Source organism: Siphateles boraxobius, unplaced genomic scaffold (assembly GCF_051911475.1).
Source record: "Siphateles boraxobius isolate OS27281-9 unplaced genomic scaffold, OSU_SipBor_1 6, whole genome shotgun sequence".
NCBI lineage: Eukaryota > Metazoa > Chordata > Actinopteri > Cypriniformes > Leuciscidae > Siphateles > Siphateles boraxobius.
The window spans coordinates 25,737,469-25,752,559 of record NW_027509186.1 but is presented as its reverse complement, the minus strand read 5'-3'; the positions used below and the strand labels follow the sequence as shown (position 1 = coordinate 25,752,559).

At 37.3% G+C, this 15,091-nt stretch overlaps 1 protein-coding gene across 6 annotated transcripts in view; it reads left to right on the top strand.

Annotated features, from left to right (window-relative positions):
• Positions 1-971: 971 nt before the first annotated feature.
• myo18ab (myosin XVIIIA b) overlaps positions 972-15,091 on the top strand; it is a 108,074-nt gene continuing 93,954 nt past the window's right edge. For all 6 annotated transcript variants that reach the window (XM_077208412.1, XM_077208410.1, XM_077208405.1 and 3 more), the window contains exons 1-2: positions 972-1,102; positions 2,900-4,043. In XM_077208412.1, the coding sequence (XP_077064527.1) occupies positions 3,021-4,043 (1,023 nt within the window). In that variant the 5' untranslated portion in view covers positions 972-1,102; positions 2,900-3,020. The remainder of the gene's footprint in view (positions 1,103-2,899; positions 4,044-15,091) is intronic.

The following is a 15,091-nucleotide window of genomic DNA, read 5'->3' as shown; positions in this document are numbered from 1 at the left end:
ATTAATAATTAGGCCTAAGTGAATAGATAAATTAGATTGAAATACAAATGAATAATACATTTAACATTACTTTGATAAAGTGAGTAAAATATGTATCTGTAACTTAATAGAAACTAATTTTACATTTAGAATATTCATTTTTCACTGTATAAATAGGGTGTCTATAAAAGATGCCTTTTAAATTTTAGGATGTGGGTCTTTCACAGTGATGATCAAATTTGGGGGTCTGTGGCATGTAAAAGATTTTAAAAAAACCTGATATATCCTACATATGGTTATTTTGTACTTTTATCCAAGTATTATATCTCATTAGTATAATTGTAATCTTCCTTAATTGTAATTTCTCATTATTGTTTATTGAACTAATAAAACAAGTTTAAAAGGCTTTTCAGTACTTGAAAATTAAAATGGTTGACCATAGTTAAGCAAGTCACACAAACTTATTTTTGAAATTTTGTTAATGAGCTTTTATTTTTATTTTCATATTTTCAATTAAATTAAGTCTTTTTGTTATGTGGTTTTGTATTTTTTTTTTAATATTACTGTTTAGGTTTTATTATTATTTTTAAGTTCAGTTTATTTATTATTTATTACCAGTTGTATTTTTAGTGCTACAAAAAAACTTATTTCAGTTAATTACCAAGGCAACATTTCTCATTTTAATTTAGTTTTTAATCAAATTTTGAATTTTATTGCAGCTTTATTTCAATGAACACAAATGTTCATTATGTTAATATTAATAACTCTGACCCATACCAAACTTTGATCTAACTTCATTGTCAGTTTTATTTCTCTAGACCTGTTCTGAAATGATTTTACAGTAGCTACCACACGACGACCACCAAAAGCAAAACGAGACAATAGATTTTTATTTCACAGACTGAACGTGTCTGGCATTGATTTCTGCAGCTGCAGTTCTCAACACAGACAGCAGATGTCGCCGTTTCTTCTCACTGAACAATAAGCAGCATGAGGCCAACCTACCGCCTTTATCACTATATACAACACTGCTCGCCTGCTCATGTTCAGCTGCGCCCATCTAGAGGATAGAACGAACAGAAACAACACCGTTCCCTACCAAAAACCTGGATACCTCACAACGGTGAGTCCAGCGGACTTTTATGTGTATATCTATTGATGTTTTAATCCTGTAAACAAGATAACATCCAATTATTTACAGGAGGGAAAATCCCATGTCAGGGATGTAAGCATGGGATCAACAGCAGTCCGCTGCTGGATATAGAGGCGAAGAAAGGACCCTTATCAGCCACTTACTCATGCTAACTGACCTGCTAACTGTAGTCGGGGGATTCTTACATTCACTATTCATTCTGTTTGGTAGTTTCACGCTAAAATATGTGTACTCTGGTGGTCTGTGTTTAACAGTTTCAGTCCGTGTCCAGCTAATTTAAAGGCTTGGAAGCTGATTTTGAGCGTTAGCGTTTGGCTTTCCTGCTGCTGATGATTGACGAGTCTCTCGCCGCTCCGGTTGACTGACCGGACAATTTATATAAGGTTTCTTGTCCTAACGTGTGTTTCCCTTCTATGTGACTCGCCAGGATTGTATCTGTCTAACCTTTAGTGCGTCAATGATACACAGTAGCAAACCGCAGGTTTATAGGCTACATTGTAACAGAACGCTTAATTATATTGCAGCATTATAGGTGTGAAGGAGGACAGGGAGTCGCCCTCACTTTACTTTCATGTCAGTGGTCAAGTGCATATAGGGTTTATCAATTTATTAACAACAGTTATGCAATTAATCATTGAAATGTAAATGAACAGCTATTAGCCTATTCTAATGTCAGACAAGACACTATTCTCAGGTTATGAACTTCGCTCATGTAAACACATACTTTCTCTATTAATATGGGGCCATAGAATCTGCATGTATTCATTAATAAATGGGCAATCATGGACACTGATGCCGCACTCCTATTTGACTTCATGTCAAATAGCCTACCCATTAAAACGGTTGGGTTTTGGAGCTAACCGGTTACCTTAGTATGTTTTTGTATGATACTTTAACTTTTATATGCTTGTTCAAACATGTTGAGCATATTACAATACCCTCATGAAATTCAAGCTAACATTCTGTCCTATAAAGAGACTGATGCTGATGCAAACGAAAATGAGAATATCTCGTTGGACTAATGCAATGAGAAGTCTGACATCTTTAAGTGCTTTCAGACTCAGGCAGTGTCTTTATCTTGGTTTTGATTACCAGGTCCACTTATATTCATAATGCATTTTTAATCTTTAATCTTAATCCATAATAAATATTACTGTTTTTTTGTTTATAATAGCTAGGGTTTACTAGTATGTGTTGCATTTATATATCATTGTTGAACCCAAATTATAAATAGTAGTACAATTAGTAGAGTAGTACTATCATTGAGTATTGCATTAAGCCTGCATCAAACCTTTTATGGGGAAGAATTGCCCGAATTGCCTTCCTGTATTATAGGGAAGAATATGCTACCTTGTTAATGGAACTTGTTTGGATGATGAAGTCTCCTGCTGGTGGGAAAATAGGAATGTTAGAGGCCCGTGGCTTTAAAAGCACCTCCCCAATTCCTTAAACCCTGTTTGTTTCACATCCTTTTAGTGAAATAATGATACGTGTCTTCCTTACACTAAAACTTGTCAATTGTGCTGTTCCGCTGCTGAATATTATCATGTCACATTATGGTACAGAAGTTTCTTTCTTGAGTGAAGGCCAATCAGTGATTTCAACTTCATACTTTACCTTTTCACAAAGTAATTGCATATTGTAATGCAGGATATTCAGTTGCAGTTTATTTGGAAATTATGACATGACCAGAATCTAAAATATTCTCATTGTGCAAAGAAACATAAAAATTATACAATTATTGATGCTATATTTTTCTTTCTCCAGGGAGCCATAATTAATCCATTCTGGATGTACAGAAGCCACTCTGTCTTTGTATGGAAAAATCTCTCACTTCTAAAAACAGTGGTGTTTCTGTAGTGGAACGTAGACTCATTTTGGGGACAATATGTTCAACTTGATCAAAAAAGACAAGGAGAAGGATGGAGTTAGGAAGGAGAAAAAGGACAAGAGAGACCGGAGGGAACGGATGTCTGCAGCTGAGCTCCGAAGCCTTGATGAGATGAGCATGAGGCGGGGCTTCTTCAACCTCAACCGGAGCTCCAAGCGTGACTCCAAGAACAAGTTGGAGATCTCCAACCCTATCCCTATTAAAGTTGCCAGCAGCACTGAGCTCAACCTGACTGACATTGAGTCGGATGGCCTCAGTAACCGCAGCAGCATGGTCCTGGATGCAGATCAGCTCAGCGCAGCCAGTTCCAGTGATGATCTGAAGGGCGATTATGGTCAAGATGGCCATCGGAGCTCTGTCAAAGAGCGGGCTGCTAGGTTTGGCTCCCTCGCCATGCAAAACTCACAAATGGGTTCCATTATGAAGCGCTTCTCTTTTTCTCAGCGGAATAAAGATGAAAGTCCGTCCGAAGGTTCCACACCTTCTGGACAGAACTCTGCTGCCCCATCACCGCTGGTAGAAACCAAGATCTTTGACCCCCAACGTAAGCCAAGTCTTCAACATCAGCAGCAGCCTCCTGCTGGGAAAAAAGTGCAGATTCCTGAAGTTGTGGATAAGACGTTTCCTGCGGATCTCCGCTTGCCTGCTGTCGTGCCACCGCAGACGCCCGAAGTTCGGGAGCTGGTTCTCCAGAGGCGTAACACTGGAGATTTTGGCTTCTCTCTGCGGCGCACCACCATGTTGGACCGCGGCACGGATGGAACTGTATATCGCAGAGTAGTCCATTTTGCGGAGCCAGGTGCCGGCACCAAAGACCTGGCTCTTGGTTTGGTTCCCGGAGACAGGCTGGTGGAGATCAACGGGCGAAATGTGGAGAACAAGAACAGGGATGAGATCGTGGAGATGATTCGGCAGTCAGGCGACACGGTTCGGCTTAAAGTTCAGCCCATTCTGGAGTTAAGCGAGCTGAGCCGATGCTGGCTGAGGAACACCGAAGGGCTGCGGCGGGAAGCATTTGACGTAAGTCCATACTTTGTCTCTCTTCTCTTCTCTCCTCTCCTCTCGTTCATGATCACAGGCTTTCCAGGCAACTCCCCACAAGCCTGCCCAGCTCTTACACATGTAGAGCCAGTTGGCTCTTCTCGAGAGTACAAGCACACCATTTAAGATGAACATGTTCTTGTGCAACAGGAAGCGGATTCCTTTCCAGGATGAACATCTGTCACAATGTGTCTAACAGAATCTTTTCTTCCTCAAGCTTTCCACAAGTGATGACTTTAATGACAGGCTTTGAAATTGTTTTGTTTGTGTTTTTCTTCACAGTTTGCTGTGCAATAGTTGGACACAGTGCGCCAGTAAATTCAGAATTTTCCCCATTATAGTTTGCAGTTTAGTTTTGGTATGCAACTATAAATTGCACTTGCTGTTGATAGTAAAAGAGAAAGAGGCTGGTCAGGGACTCTTTCTTGTGTGAGATGAGTGTGATGAATGGGTGAAAAATCTTTTGTGTTTTTCCTTGACAGAAAGAAACCTTTTAAACTTATCTGTTATGTCCTTGTTGGATTACAGATAAGAATGGCTCTTTTGCATAAATGCTTTAATTTTTTAGGATGGGCGGAGGTTGTGTCTTCATTAACTAGCATGTGTGCCGCTACTGGTCTGGATTCAATCTAGTGCTGTCGTGCCAAGTTGCATATGTTGATGCTGAGACGAATCACAAAGCTTCTTCCTACAGTAACTTCTTGTGGGTATTATGCAAGACTTCATGATTACTACACTCATTGGATTCCTAGAATTTAGCAAAGTTGTTTACTTGCTTGGAAAACAGTACATTCAGTTAACATACTCGTTTGCTATGTAATGTGCAGTGAGGAGCCCTAAGCAATTTGTAAAAAGGTATTCTGAAGCTGAATGATGAGCCATCTGTGAAACTTTAGAGTGCACATGCAAGGTGTGCATTAGGTGTGACATGCAAGTGAGTTTTGAAACAGTGAATCAGAGGGTTTTAATCATTAAATGGTGTTTGTGTAGGAAAAAAGGTGTTGGCTGTTTAATAATTATTCCCTTCAGTTTGCTGCTTGCTGACAATTATGAATTTAAATGGTCCCTTTGCAACTACTAAACTTTTCATTAGCCTAAAACATGGTTTTCCAAATGGGGGTTCACGATCATCGAGAGGTTCAATAGTAAACGGTTTGCGAGATTGTGCTAAAAATGCAATGCTCAGTTAAACTGATTAAAAATGAAATGATTCAATTAATTATTAAATTAAATTATTAGTTTTTAAAATTACATGATTAAATGTGATATTGCTTGCATTAATTAAAAGGTTAGTATTACAATTTGTAGGTGATGTTAGCCATTTTCTCACATAACACTCGCTAAACCCGTTTTCCAGTAAACAGAGCTGCTATTTATTTACACATGTAACAGCTTTTTTCTCCTTATCCGTATTTCTACCATTCAGACAGCTGTTAACACATTACTCATTTGTTTCAGCGTCTGCCCAATTTGATGACATTTATTTTACAACCACAGATAATCACAATTTTGAATGTAAACTAGGCCTAAATGGTGGGCAAAGTAATTGCGCCAGCTCCTTCAGAACTTTGTGATTGTTTCAAGCTTTTTGACAGCAGACTTCATATGTCAGAGCATTCTAACGCATACGTGCTCAAACTGCTATTCTTACAGCTAAGAAATAGCAATTATGGTTAAATCAAAACACCTCCTCTAAATGAAAGAATTCTGTTGTATTTACTGAAAAAGCTGTATATGGTTTGGCTGAGAAAAAGTTATGAATCCCAGGCAGGCTTAGACTTTTGTAATGTATAAGCCATGGGAACATTTGGGTTGAGGAATAGACAGAACACTTGCTCATCTTTCTCATCTTCTTCATCATTACTACATTTACATGATGGTAAATGATCTGTATGGCCTAGAGAGTAAGAAAAGCTGCCACTCGGCTTCAGCATTTGTGTCTACAATAAATCTTAACTCAAGCACTAACATCAGGCTAATGGTACTGTACTGCTGTAATGGGCTTAGAAAAATAAAGCGATCATCAGCCCTGCCTGTTTATGCAACCACATGTTTGTGAAGGACTCCCTAATGGTTTTTCCTATGGAATAGTTTTAACTTTGTGGCAGCATCATAAATTAAGCACTTTCAGGAAATCTAAGATTTGTTTAGCTTAAAGGTTTGAGTGATTTTTGCCCATTTGGTGACAGACCATCTCGTAACAATTAGAACGGTTCATCATGTGCTTCTGCAAATTTGGCAGGCACCCCCATCTCATACCAGAGTGGTTCTGCTGTGTTATTTTGGGTTTTACCAACAAACAAGAGGGGCTTAGTTTGCTGCATAGTTCTTAGTCAGCCTCCCGTTGTATTCATTATGGTTCATTATTTGGCCTCAGGTCAGTGGGAGTATTCTGTGCAGCCTGTGTCACCCTGACTCTTGCCCCCTCTGTCTATCGCTCTCTCTCGGACGGCGATCATAATCTGTTCTGTCTTTTGGCAAGCTCTGCTACAGGCATTGTCTGGAACATCTAATATGTCCTCTGAGAGTATTCATTTTGGGTTTCTTTTGTTGTTGAGCTGTTTTAAAATAAAGATGGGCAGGAAGTACTCCAATCAGTTTATATTTGGCAAATTTTGGACATTTTGAGATTATCGGCCAATATCCATGTCCACTTTGCAGAATAACAAAAGTGTTCTTCTATTCACTTTATCATTACCAAAATCTACTGACACTCGTCATTGTCAATGAATACTATTTCTGTTTTCAAATATCTATTGATTTTTATTATATTTTTTAAGTGGTGTAAAAATACCCTCATGTCACAATTCGATACATATAACGATACGATATTATTCCGATACTCCAAGACATATGATAAAAGGTTTTCAAAAAATGTACCGTTGATTAAAATGTTAAATTTGGTATTACATTGTGGGTTGAAATAAATAGGCTTGGACTTTGTGCTGGAAACCCAATGCACAGGACAATGGTGATCCCAGAATAAAATATTCTAAATACAAAATTATTTTAAATGAATGTGCTTACTCTCCGTAACTGACTTGATATATTTAAAATAATATAGATTGTCAGTACAGATTGTCACTCTCCACGAAACATATTGAAGCATTTTTGTATTGCGATATATTGTTACAACCCTATTTATTTTTTTGTGAACTGAATAAATGTTTACAAACATCATTTACTGAGACTTTTGTTAATCTTTGGAATGCAAATTGAGATATTTTTAGTGAAATTTCTGTCCCTCAATTAAAAGTCCAGGTAACCAAAACATTTGACGTTTCAAGACTTTCATTAAGAAATCCATGCGAATCGAGTGGTTTAATCTAGCCTAAGTCTTCTGAAGAGACACAATCTCTATGGACTGGACTTTTGTGTTCATCTTGTTTGATTATTGAATTGTATAATGTATTTAAAAATATATTGACCACCCTAGCTTTCCGTATCACCGCTGGCCATTAAGAAATCCATGACTGTCATCCACTGATTTGCATTTGACTTTTCAAATGCAAAGCAATACTCAACATGCTTAAAATCAGTAAACACTACAGTATATGCAAAAGTGCCATAAAGGTGCCTCAATTTTAATATTGTGATTTGATTAAGTTGTCAATTCTAGTGATGCCTGGCAGTGTGGTTTGTTTGTCAGATAGCAATTTGCATCAATGTTTAGTAAATTATTTGGGAACACGGGTAGACGGAGCACAAGTGAATGGAACAAGGGTGTCTTAAAACATGTTTCCTAAAGTATATCTATTTTTGATTGCATCCCTATTCTAAAAGTAATTGTGGAACATAATATTTGACAAACAGGAAGTGAAGAGCAGGACCTTTGTTCTGGTGTGAATGTGGTCTCAGGTAGTCGTGTTTTGTAGCACGTGTCTGTGTTTGCATGTGTGATGTCTGGAGTGCTGTACTGAATTGTGGGCCTCACTGAGCAGCGGGAGCCACTCTCGGCCCCATTGTCTCAGAAAACAAATAGCAACAGCTTTATCATCAATCCAAATGAAGAAGAGCCGTAAAACGATCATGTCCCAGTGCAAACAAAAGCCAAGCGGAGGGAGTTCATGACAGTCTCCTCCAGCAGGCATATTTTATAAAGTCACGCACAGCTGGACCCTGCTGTCGTCTTGATTGACCTTTTACTTTCTATGTCTCATTGCTCAGTTTTGCTGTTTTTGAGTCTTAGGTTCGTTTAGCTATGTTTTCAGGACAAAGTCTGGTGACCTAGGTACTGCTGCTTCCATAGTGAAAACTATATTTGTACTGAAGAAATAAATTGCTAAATGTGTTGCTAGGGTGCTGTTGACCCAAGTCAGAAGTCCATCCCCAAGTCTCGATGATATTTATAGATGACATGACTTGTCTCCATCGGTTTAAGTATACAGCATGTTTTGCCATTGTATAATGGACTTTTTTTTATTCTTGCTTGGTAATTTGATTACTAATTATATACGCATGTTATGGAAATATTTTTGACGTCCTTTTGTATGGAGTCTGGCAGAAAAGGAACTTCGCAAATAGGAACTTCCCCTTCATTGCAGGGATGTCTTTGGAGTGGCTGAAGAATGGTATGTTATTCCCGCTATTCCCTGTTCCTTAGAAGAGAGCACAGCAAACATACAGGAAGTCCTCTATTCATCTAGGCATTGACCAGTGTAGTCAGGATGTCCTGAGATGGCCATGAGGAAGCCAGAATAGAGACAGTACTATAGACCCAGCTGAAACAAACAGGTAAAACTTTGTCTATTTTCAGCACATACGCAGCTCTCTGTCTAGTCCGATTGTCTCGGCCGAGACAAAACTAGGCCTGGAAGCTCATTTTTCTGGTCATTGAGTCTTGGACATCGAAGTCCAGCACATAGGGTGTGTCTTAGTCAGCTCTCTAGTTGAGTAGTTAGTGCACTTCCTAAGGAGTCAGGCATTTTTTTTAGGGCTGTCCCACTGTAAACAACAAAACTATAAACATCTTTTATTTGCGTTTAGGTGAGTATCATTAATATGTTTTGAATTCTGTACAGTTACACTCAGTTGACAGCATTTGTGCCATAATGTTAACAATATCAACAAAAAATGTCCACTTGTCCATCCTTTTATTAAAAAAGAAGCAAAAATCTGTTACAGTGAGGAGCCTACAATGAAAGTTAAATGGGCCAATTGTTTCAATAATATAGCCACAAGATGTAAATGATATTCGTGTTAACCAGTGTTATATAAATTTTTTATATAATTTTAATTTTACTTTGTCTATTTGTCATTTATAATTGTATGCCTTTGTCATTTTTTTATTTTTTTTATTTCAGTTTCAGTAATATTAGTACTGTTACTTTTTTAGTCAGTTGCCAAGGAAACACTTTATATTTGCATTTGTTTACATTTTAATTTAATAATATTTATTTTATTCTATGCATAATATAATTTTTAAAATAAGACAATACAATTATATGCTTCACATTTCAGCTTCTAAATCCTCCATAAATGGGCCCATGCATTTGCCTCACAGTATCCTTGACACGAGGGAGGAGTCAAAATATTTTTTGGTGGTATCAACATTTTCAATAAAATGTGTTTTGAGGTAAATAGGTCTTCCATTAGCACAGGTATTTCAGCATCTTCAGCACTAAAGGCTCTTGCCGACTCTCTTGCATCATCATGGGTGGCTTTTGCCTGACTGACCTCCAGCAAGGTTGCACTTCATGACACCGTCTGCAGAAGAGTTACAGCTGTGCACCAGATGCCCCCAGACCCGCATGCACACACAGATTGATGCAGACATTCTGACACCCAGCCTCAATGTGCCATCATGCTGTTTTACAGGCAATGTGAAAGCATGACTTTGCAGTTAACAAACCTCAGTGGTCCATCATTACCAGTACACTGTGGAGACTGCATCAAGACCACAAATATGCTTTCATTAACATACTAGTCTGGTATAAGAGGCTTTCCTGCATACACACTTCTAAATATGTTAAAATAAGTTGTAAATTGCTAATCACAGTACTTCTCATCACAATATATAAACAATCCTAAATGTCAGGTTTGCAGTATGTGTTGGTACTGTAGTGTTTTTCACTCTGTAGACAGGGCCGTACTGGCTCCATCTCTGCCGCAGCACTGGCCCACAGCACCCCAGGGACTTTCTGCACCACACTGCTGTACTTCACTTCTCTGCTCAAGAGTAAAGACTCAAGTGGAGGAGATGTCACTGAATGATTGTTTTCTACCAAAAACTGTTCACTAAACAATTGTGGCACTTTTGATTGCTGTATTTCAGCGCACTAACCACCCACAATCCCGTTTTCCCAGACTCTCGTCTGCTGTAGACCCCATCTCTTTCTGCCTGTCTGTCTGTCTGTCGTTCTGTCAATCAATCATTCTTTCTGTCTGTCATGGAAAAACAATTTTTTTCTAGTTAACAATGAATTTCGGTTCATTATCGTTATTTGTACTTCCTTGCATTCCAATTAGAATTTCAGTAGCTTGTTTGATATTTCAATTCAAATTCACATCGGATCGAATTCATATCATATGAATATCATAACCCTGACAAACGCCTCTACATCACCTACTAGTCGCTAAAAATGGACGCTTTAACAGGAGGATGATTTGGATTTGGAGTTTATGCTTGAATTGAGTCATCTGTGATAAATTAGTAAGTTTGGCTATTTTTTCCCCCTCTATTATTTGGTAATATCCATTTTAACTTGAGAAATTGTTTCTCAGCTAAAACCTTCCCTCTACGACCTCCCTCTCTTTGTTTTTTTCCCCCTCTCTTTCGCTGCCTGTGGGTTCTGGTACTTCTGTTGCCTTGGCATTGCTTCTGAACAGTCTTTGAGCAATTTCACCAAGCTAGGTTTTTCACATGTACAGTAAGTGAATGTAAAATGACAACCACAGAAATCGTAGAGGCTGGAAATCTTCAACTGTACTGGCCCTTGACCAAGTATGATAGTTACCACTCCATGGATAAATATGACTCTTCTATTATGTGAACTCAATTCAGAATTGTATTAAGATTAAACATTAATCTTTCATTGTAATTTTTCGCACATACTTTTTTTGCATGTGTATTGTGGAAACATACGTGTGTTTGATGTTCACATACTGCGTTGAGAGAACAAACTGTTCATGTATGTGCCCTGTTCTGTTTTTTTTTTTTTTATGGATGTGCTCTTGGGGAAAAAATCAATCATTATCATTACTTGTTCCCATGGGGAACTTTGGTCTCACTGAGGATGCTCTCAGTGTTGAAGGTTCAACTAAAGCAATAATCCATGAGAGGCTGTGCATAATTGTGATTTGTGCTACTAATAATCTTTTTTTTTTTTTTTGCTACAAATCACAATTGGCTTTTCTGCATGAACCGTGTCTACAATTGCAAAAAGTAGATTGGTGAATTCAACATGCAGTCACAGGTGCATGAATAGCATGTCTTGGGAATTTTGTCCACACATTATCAGATTTTAGAAAAAGAACCGGCCATTTTGTAACTAATTTTATGCTGATATGGAAGGCACACATACACCTCATGATTGATACTCCTCCGAGTGTACAGGCACTATAGCTCTTGGCCCTTACAGTATTATTTTACTCCACAAGACCATAAGCTCTGTTCAGGAAGCTATTCTGATTTGATTGGCTCTCATTTTATCTCAATCTTTTCAACATCTCTGAAGTTAAACATTCATTTTCTCTGGACGACTGCAACATTTTATTTCCTCCTCTCCAAAACCACACACTTGAGGTAAACGATAAACTAACAATGATTTTTTTTTACAGCATTTATTAATCTACATTAATTTTAATTCTACATTAACAACAACAATAATAGTACCTTGTTAATGGATATTTAATAATAAACAATTTTATATTTATAAATAAACCTAGATTGAGGAAAAAAATGCTGTTACAACCTTCTACGCACATCTTGGCAATAGAATCGCCATTGGCTAGTAAATTCTTTTGGTTACTAGCAAGACTGATTTCTATTTTTTATATGTAAATTTTTTTTAATAGGCTATATATTTTTTTATTATTTAATATTTTATATTCCACCAAATCAGCTTATCTTTGTAAAATGACACCGCTTTTTAAATATCTAAATGTACACTGTTAGAATAAGTAAATCACGCATTTTATTATGATAATTAAGCATTATTTAACGATAGAACATTAGTAATTAGAACTAAAACTTAATAATCGAATCTAAAAAAATAGATAATATTAATTCATAATAGTAATTATTATTAAGAGATAATCAGTTCGAAATTAAAACAGGGATGAGTGCCCTCCAATGAGATTGCCGTTTGTGCATTAGTTCCGCCCACTCCCGGAGAAACCGGCTTATCTTCTGCTTGTTCTTAAAAGCTTCATAATTCCAGAGGAACTCCGTGATTTTGACAGGAAAACATGTATATGGTTTAGGCATACATGTAGCGCGCCGATTTTGCGTGATATGTAAGACTCTCGCTCTCTTTGCGTGTGTGAGGTGCGCCTTCACACTAGAGTTTACGGTACGTCAAGTAGCCTACATATATACGCTGAGCTGAATTTGAAATAATAGTACAGATCGCTTGACGGAGAGCGAAACTCTCAAGCTCTCAGTCAGTGTTCAGCGAGTGAAAATATATCTTTGTTAAACGTATATGCCCACTTGGCATGATCTAACACACACACTTGCGAGTAAAATCTAAGAATTTATTAGCCAATGGCTAATGGTAGACATTATTTAGTCGCCCAGAGTGAAATTCACTCGCATCGTAGAGGGTTGTGTTAGTTGTTAGTTCGTGTATCGTAGGCATGAGGCTATCAGCTGAAAACGAATTATAATGCAACTTGCTAATAAAACTATGAACCAGTTTATAAATGAGTTAAAAATATGGTGGCGATATTTAACTAAATATTCACTGTGCAGAGACCTTTTCCATTTATGAACCGATTTACACATGAATTGGGATATCCCAAATCTAAAGCATTTGCATTAAGTTAGGTCTCCCAACTTTAAAGCTGTGAGCATAATGCAGTGTGGCAGAAAAAGGTGATGTAGCATTTTGTCATACTTCAGTTAGTTACTCCCCAACTGTGATCCTGTTATTTGTCTGCTGACCTTTGGGGCAGAGTGCCATGTGTCATAATGCTGGGTGTGCCAGGCAGGAGTGTGATATGAGGGAAGTAATTGAGTGTGTTCAGGAAGCCCTAGCACAGGAACTGGGATAAAGAGCCAGTTTCTACTTTCTGTGCCTGTCACTTCATCTGAGATAAGCTTTTAAGTGATTTAAATGGCCTTTCTTCCCATTGTTTTACATCGTCTTTTCTCAGTATTGTGTATTTAAGATTTGCATCTTTTTCTCTTTCTCTCTTTTCTTTCAAAATGATTGAAAAAGTCATACATGTCTAGCACATTTCAATGTAAGTTCTTGGGGTAAAAGCACATCATTACATTTAAAGAAACTTTTTTTGTGTGAGAAATAGAAATAAAACACTCATTAGATGCAATTTAATGTTTAAATCCTACTGGTGAAATCTGTTGATATGTTTTGTTAAAAAGATCGTTCACCCAAAAATGACAATTCTGTCATTTTACTCTCCCTCATTTCATTCCAAACCTATATGAATTTCTTTCTTCTGTGAAACAAAGATATTTTGAGAAATAATATTTCTGAAGTAATAAAATAATAATAAGAAATAATTAATAATATTTGAGAAAAAATATCTGTTTTTTTGTCCATAAAATTGAAGTCAATGGGGTCGAAAGTTATTTGTTTCCCAACATTCTTAAGAATAATTTATTTTGTTTTCCACAGAACAACATTTGTAGATAGATTTGGAATGACATGAGGGTGAGTAAATGATTTTATTTTTGGGTTAACTGTCCCTTTAAGGGGATCATGAAGTGAACTGCTTTGCTTGTTTCTATGAAGGGCTTGAAAATGTTTTCTCCTCCCTAAAGTTCCATTCTTGGTATTTTTGGAATTTGCTTTGGAACAAACATGTCACTTCCTGACTGGGTCTCTGGAGAAAGCAGAGTTAAATTGAAAGAGATGTTGCCAGAACAGCATATTTCATCTTTACACTTGAGGTCATTCTATGGGAATGTTCAATTTTGAGGATTTTTATTTTAACCGTTGTAGATTACATAACATCAAGCTATGTTTCAACAGATTATTTTTGTCCTGCATTGATTCAGTACAGCCCAGCCATGTCATATGTAGCGATGCTTTCAATTAGAATCTGTAGTGTAACTGGATATATTGCACCAATAGCGAAATCTATTTTCTGTTGTGGAGAAATTTGGTACCCACTTTCCTTCTTTATTGTTAGTTAACACGTGACACATGCTCTCGATGTCCATGCCACATGGTTTCTCACTCAGAATAGTCACAATTAGACAGGAAGTCTCCAGAGGAAGGGGATAGAGCAGAATGGGGCAGACTAGACGAATTGTGCAACCCTGGCTCAGGGCTCATTAGAGTTGAGATGCTTCCTGTCAGGATGGACCTTTCATCTATGTCATGAGAAAGTGGTCTCGCAGTGGTCTGCAGCAGTAAGACCCCCCCCCCCCCATGCTGTCGACCCCCTTTCCACACTGTAAAACAGGAAGTGAGCAAAGGCAACATGATCCATTAAGATTTGCGTGATACAAATTAAGAATTGTATGATATTAAATGTAATATTTAAAGTCTTTTGTCCTCAGAAATGTTAAGTCAATTCAAATTAAACTATACTGCCAGTAAATGAGGTACATTTATTTATACTGCTGCAATTCATACTGGGAACTCACAATTCCTTAAATATTAGAATTTTGTTGGGTTGTTGTTCTAACATAACCTATATATTAATTCTAATTTGATACACTACTGTTCAAAGTATGGGCTCAGTTATTTAAAAAATAAAATCTGAAGGATGAGAAGATTATAATCATTGTAATATGCTGATTTGGTGCTTAAGAAACGTTTCTTATTATAATCAGTTTTGGAAACCGTTGTGCTGGTCAATATTTTTGTGGAAACCATAATACGTTTTTCCGG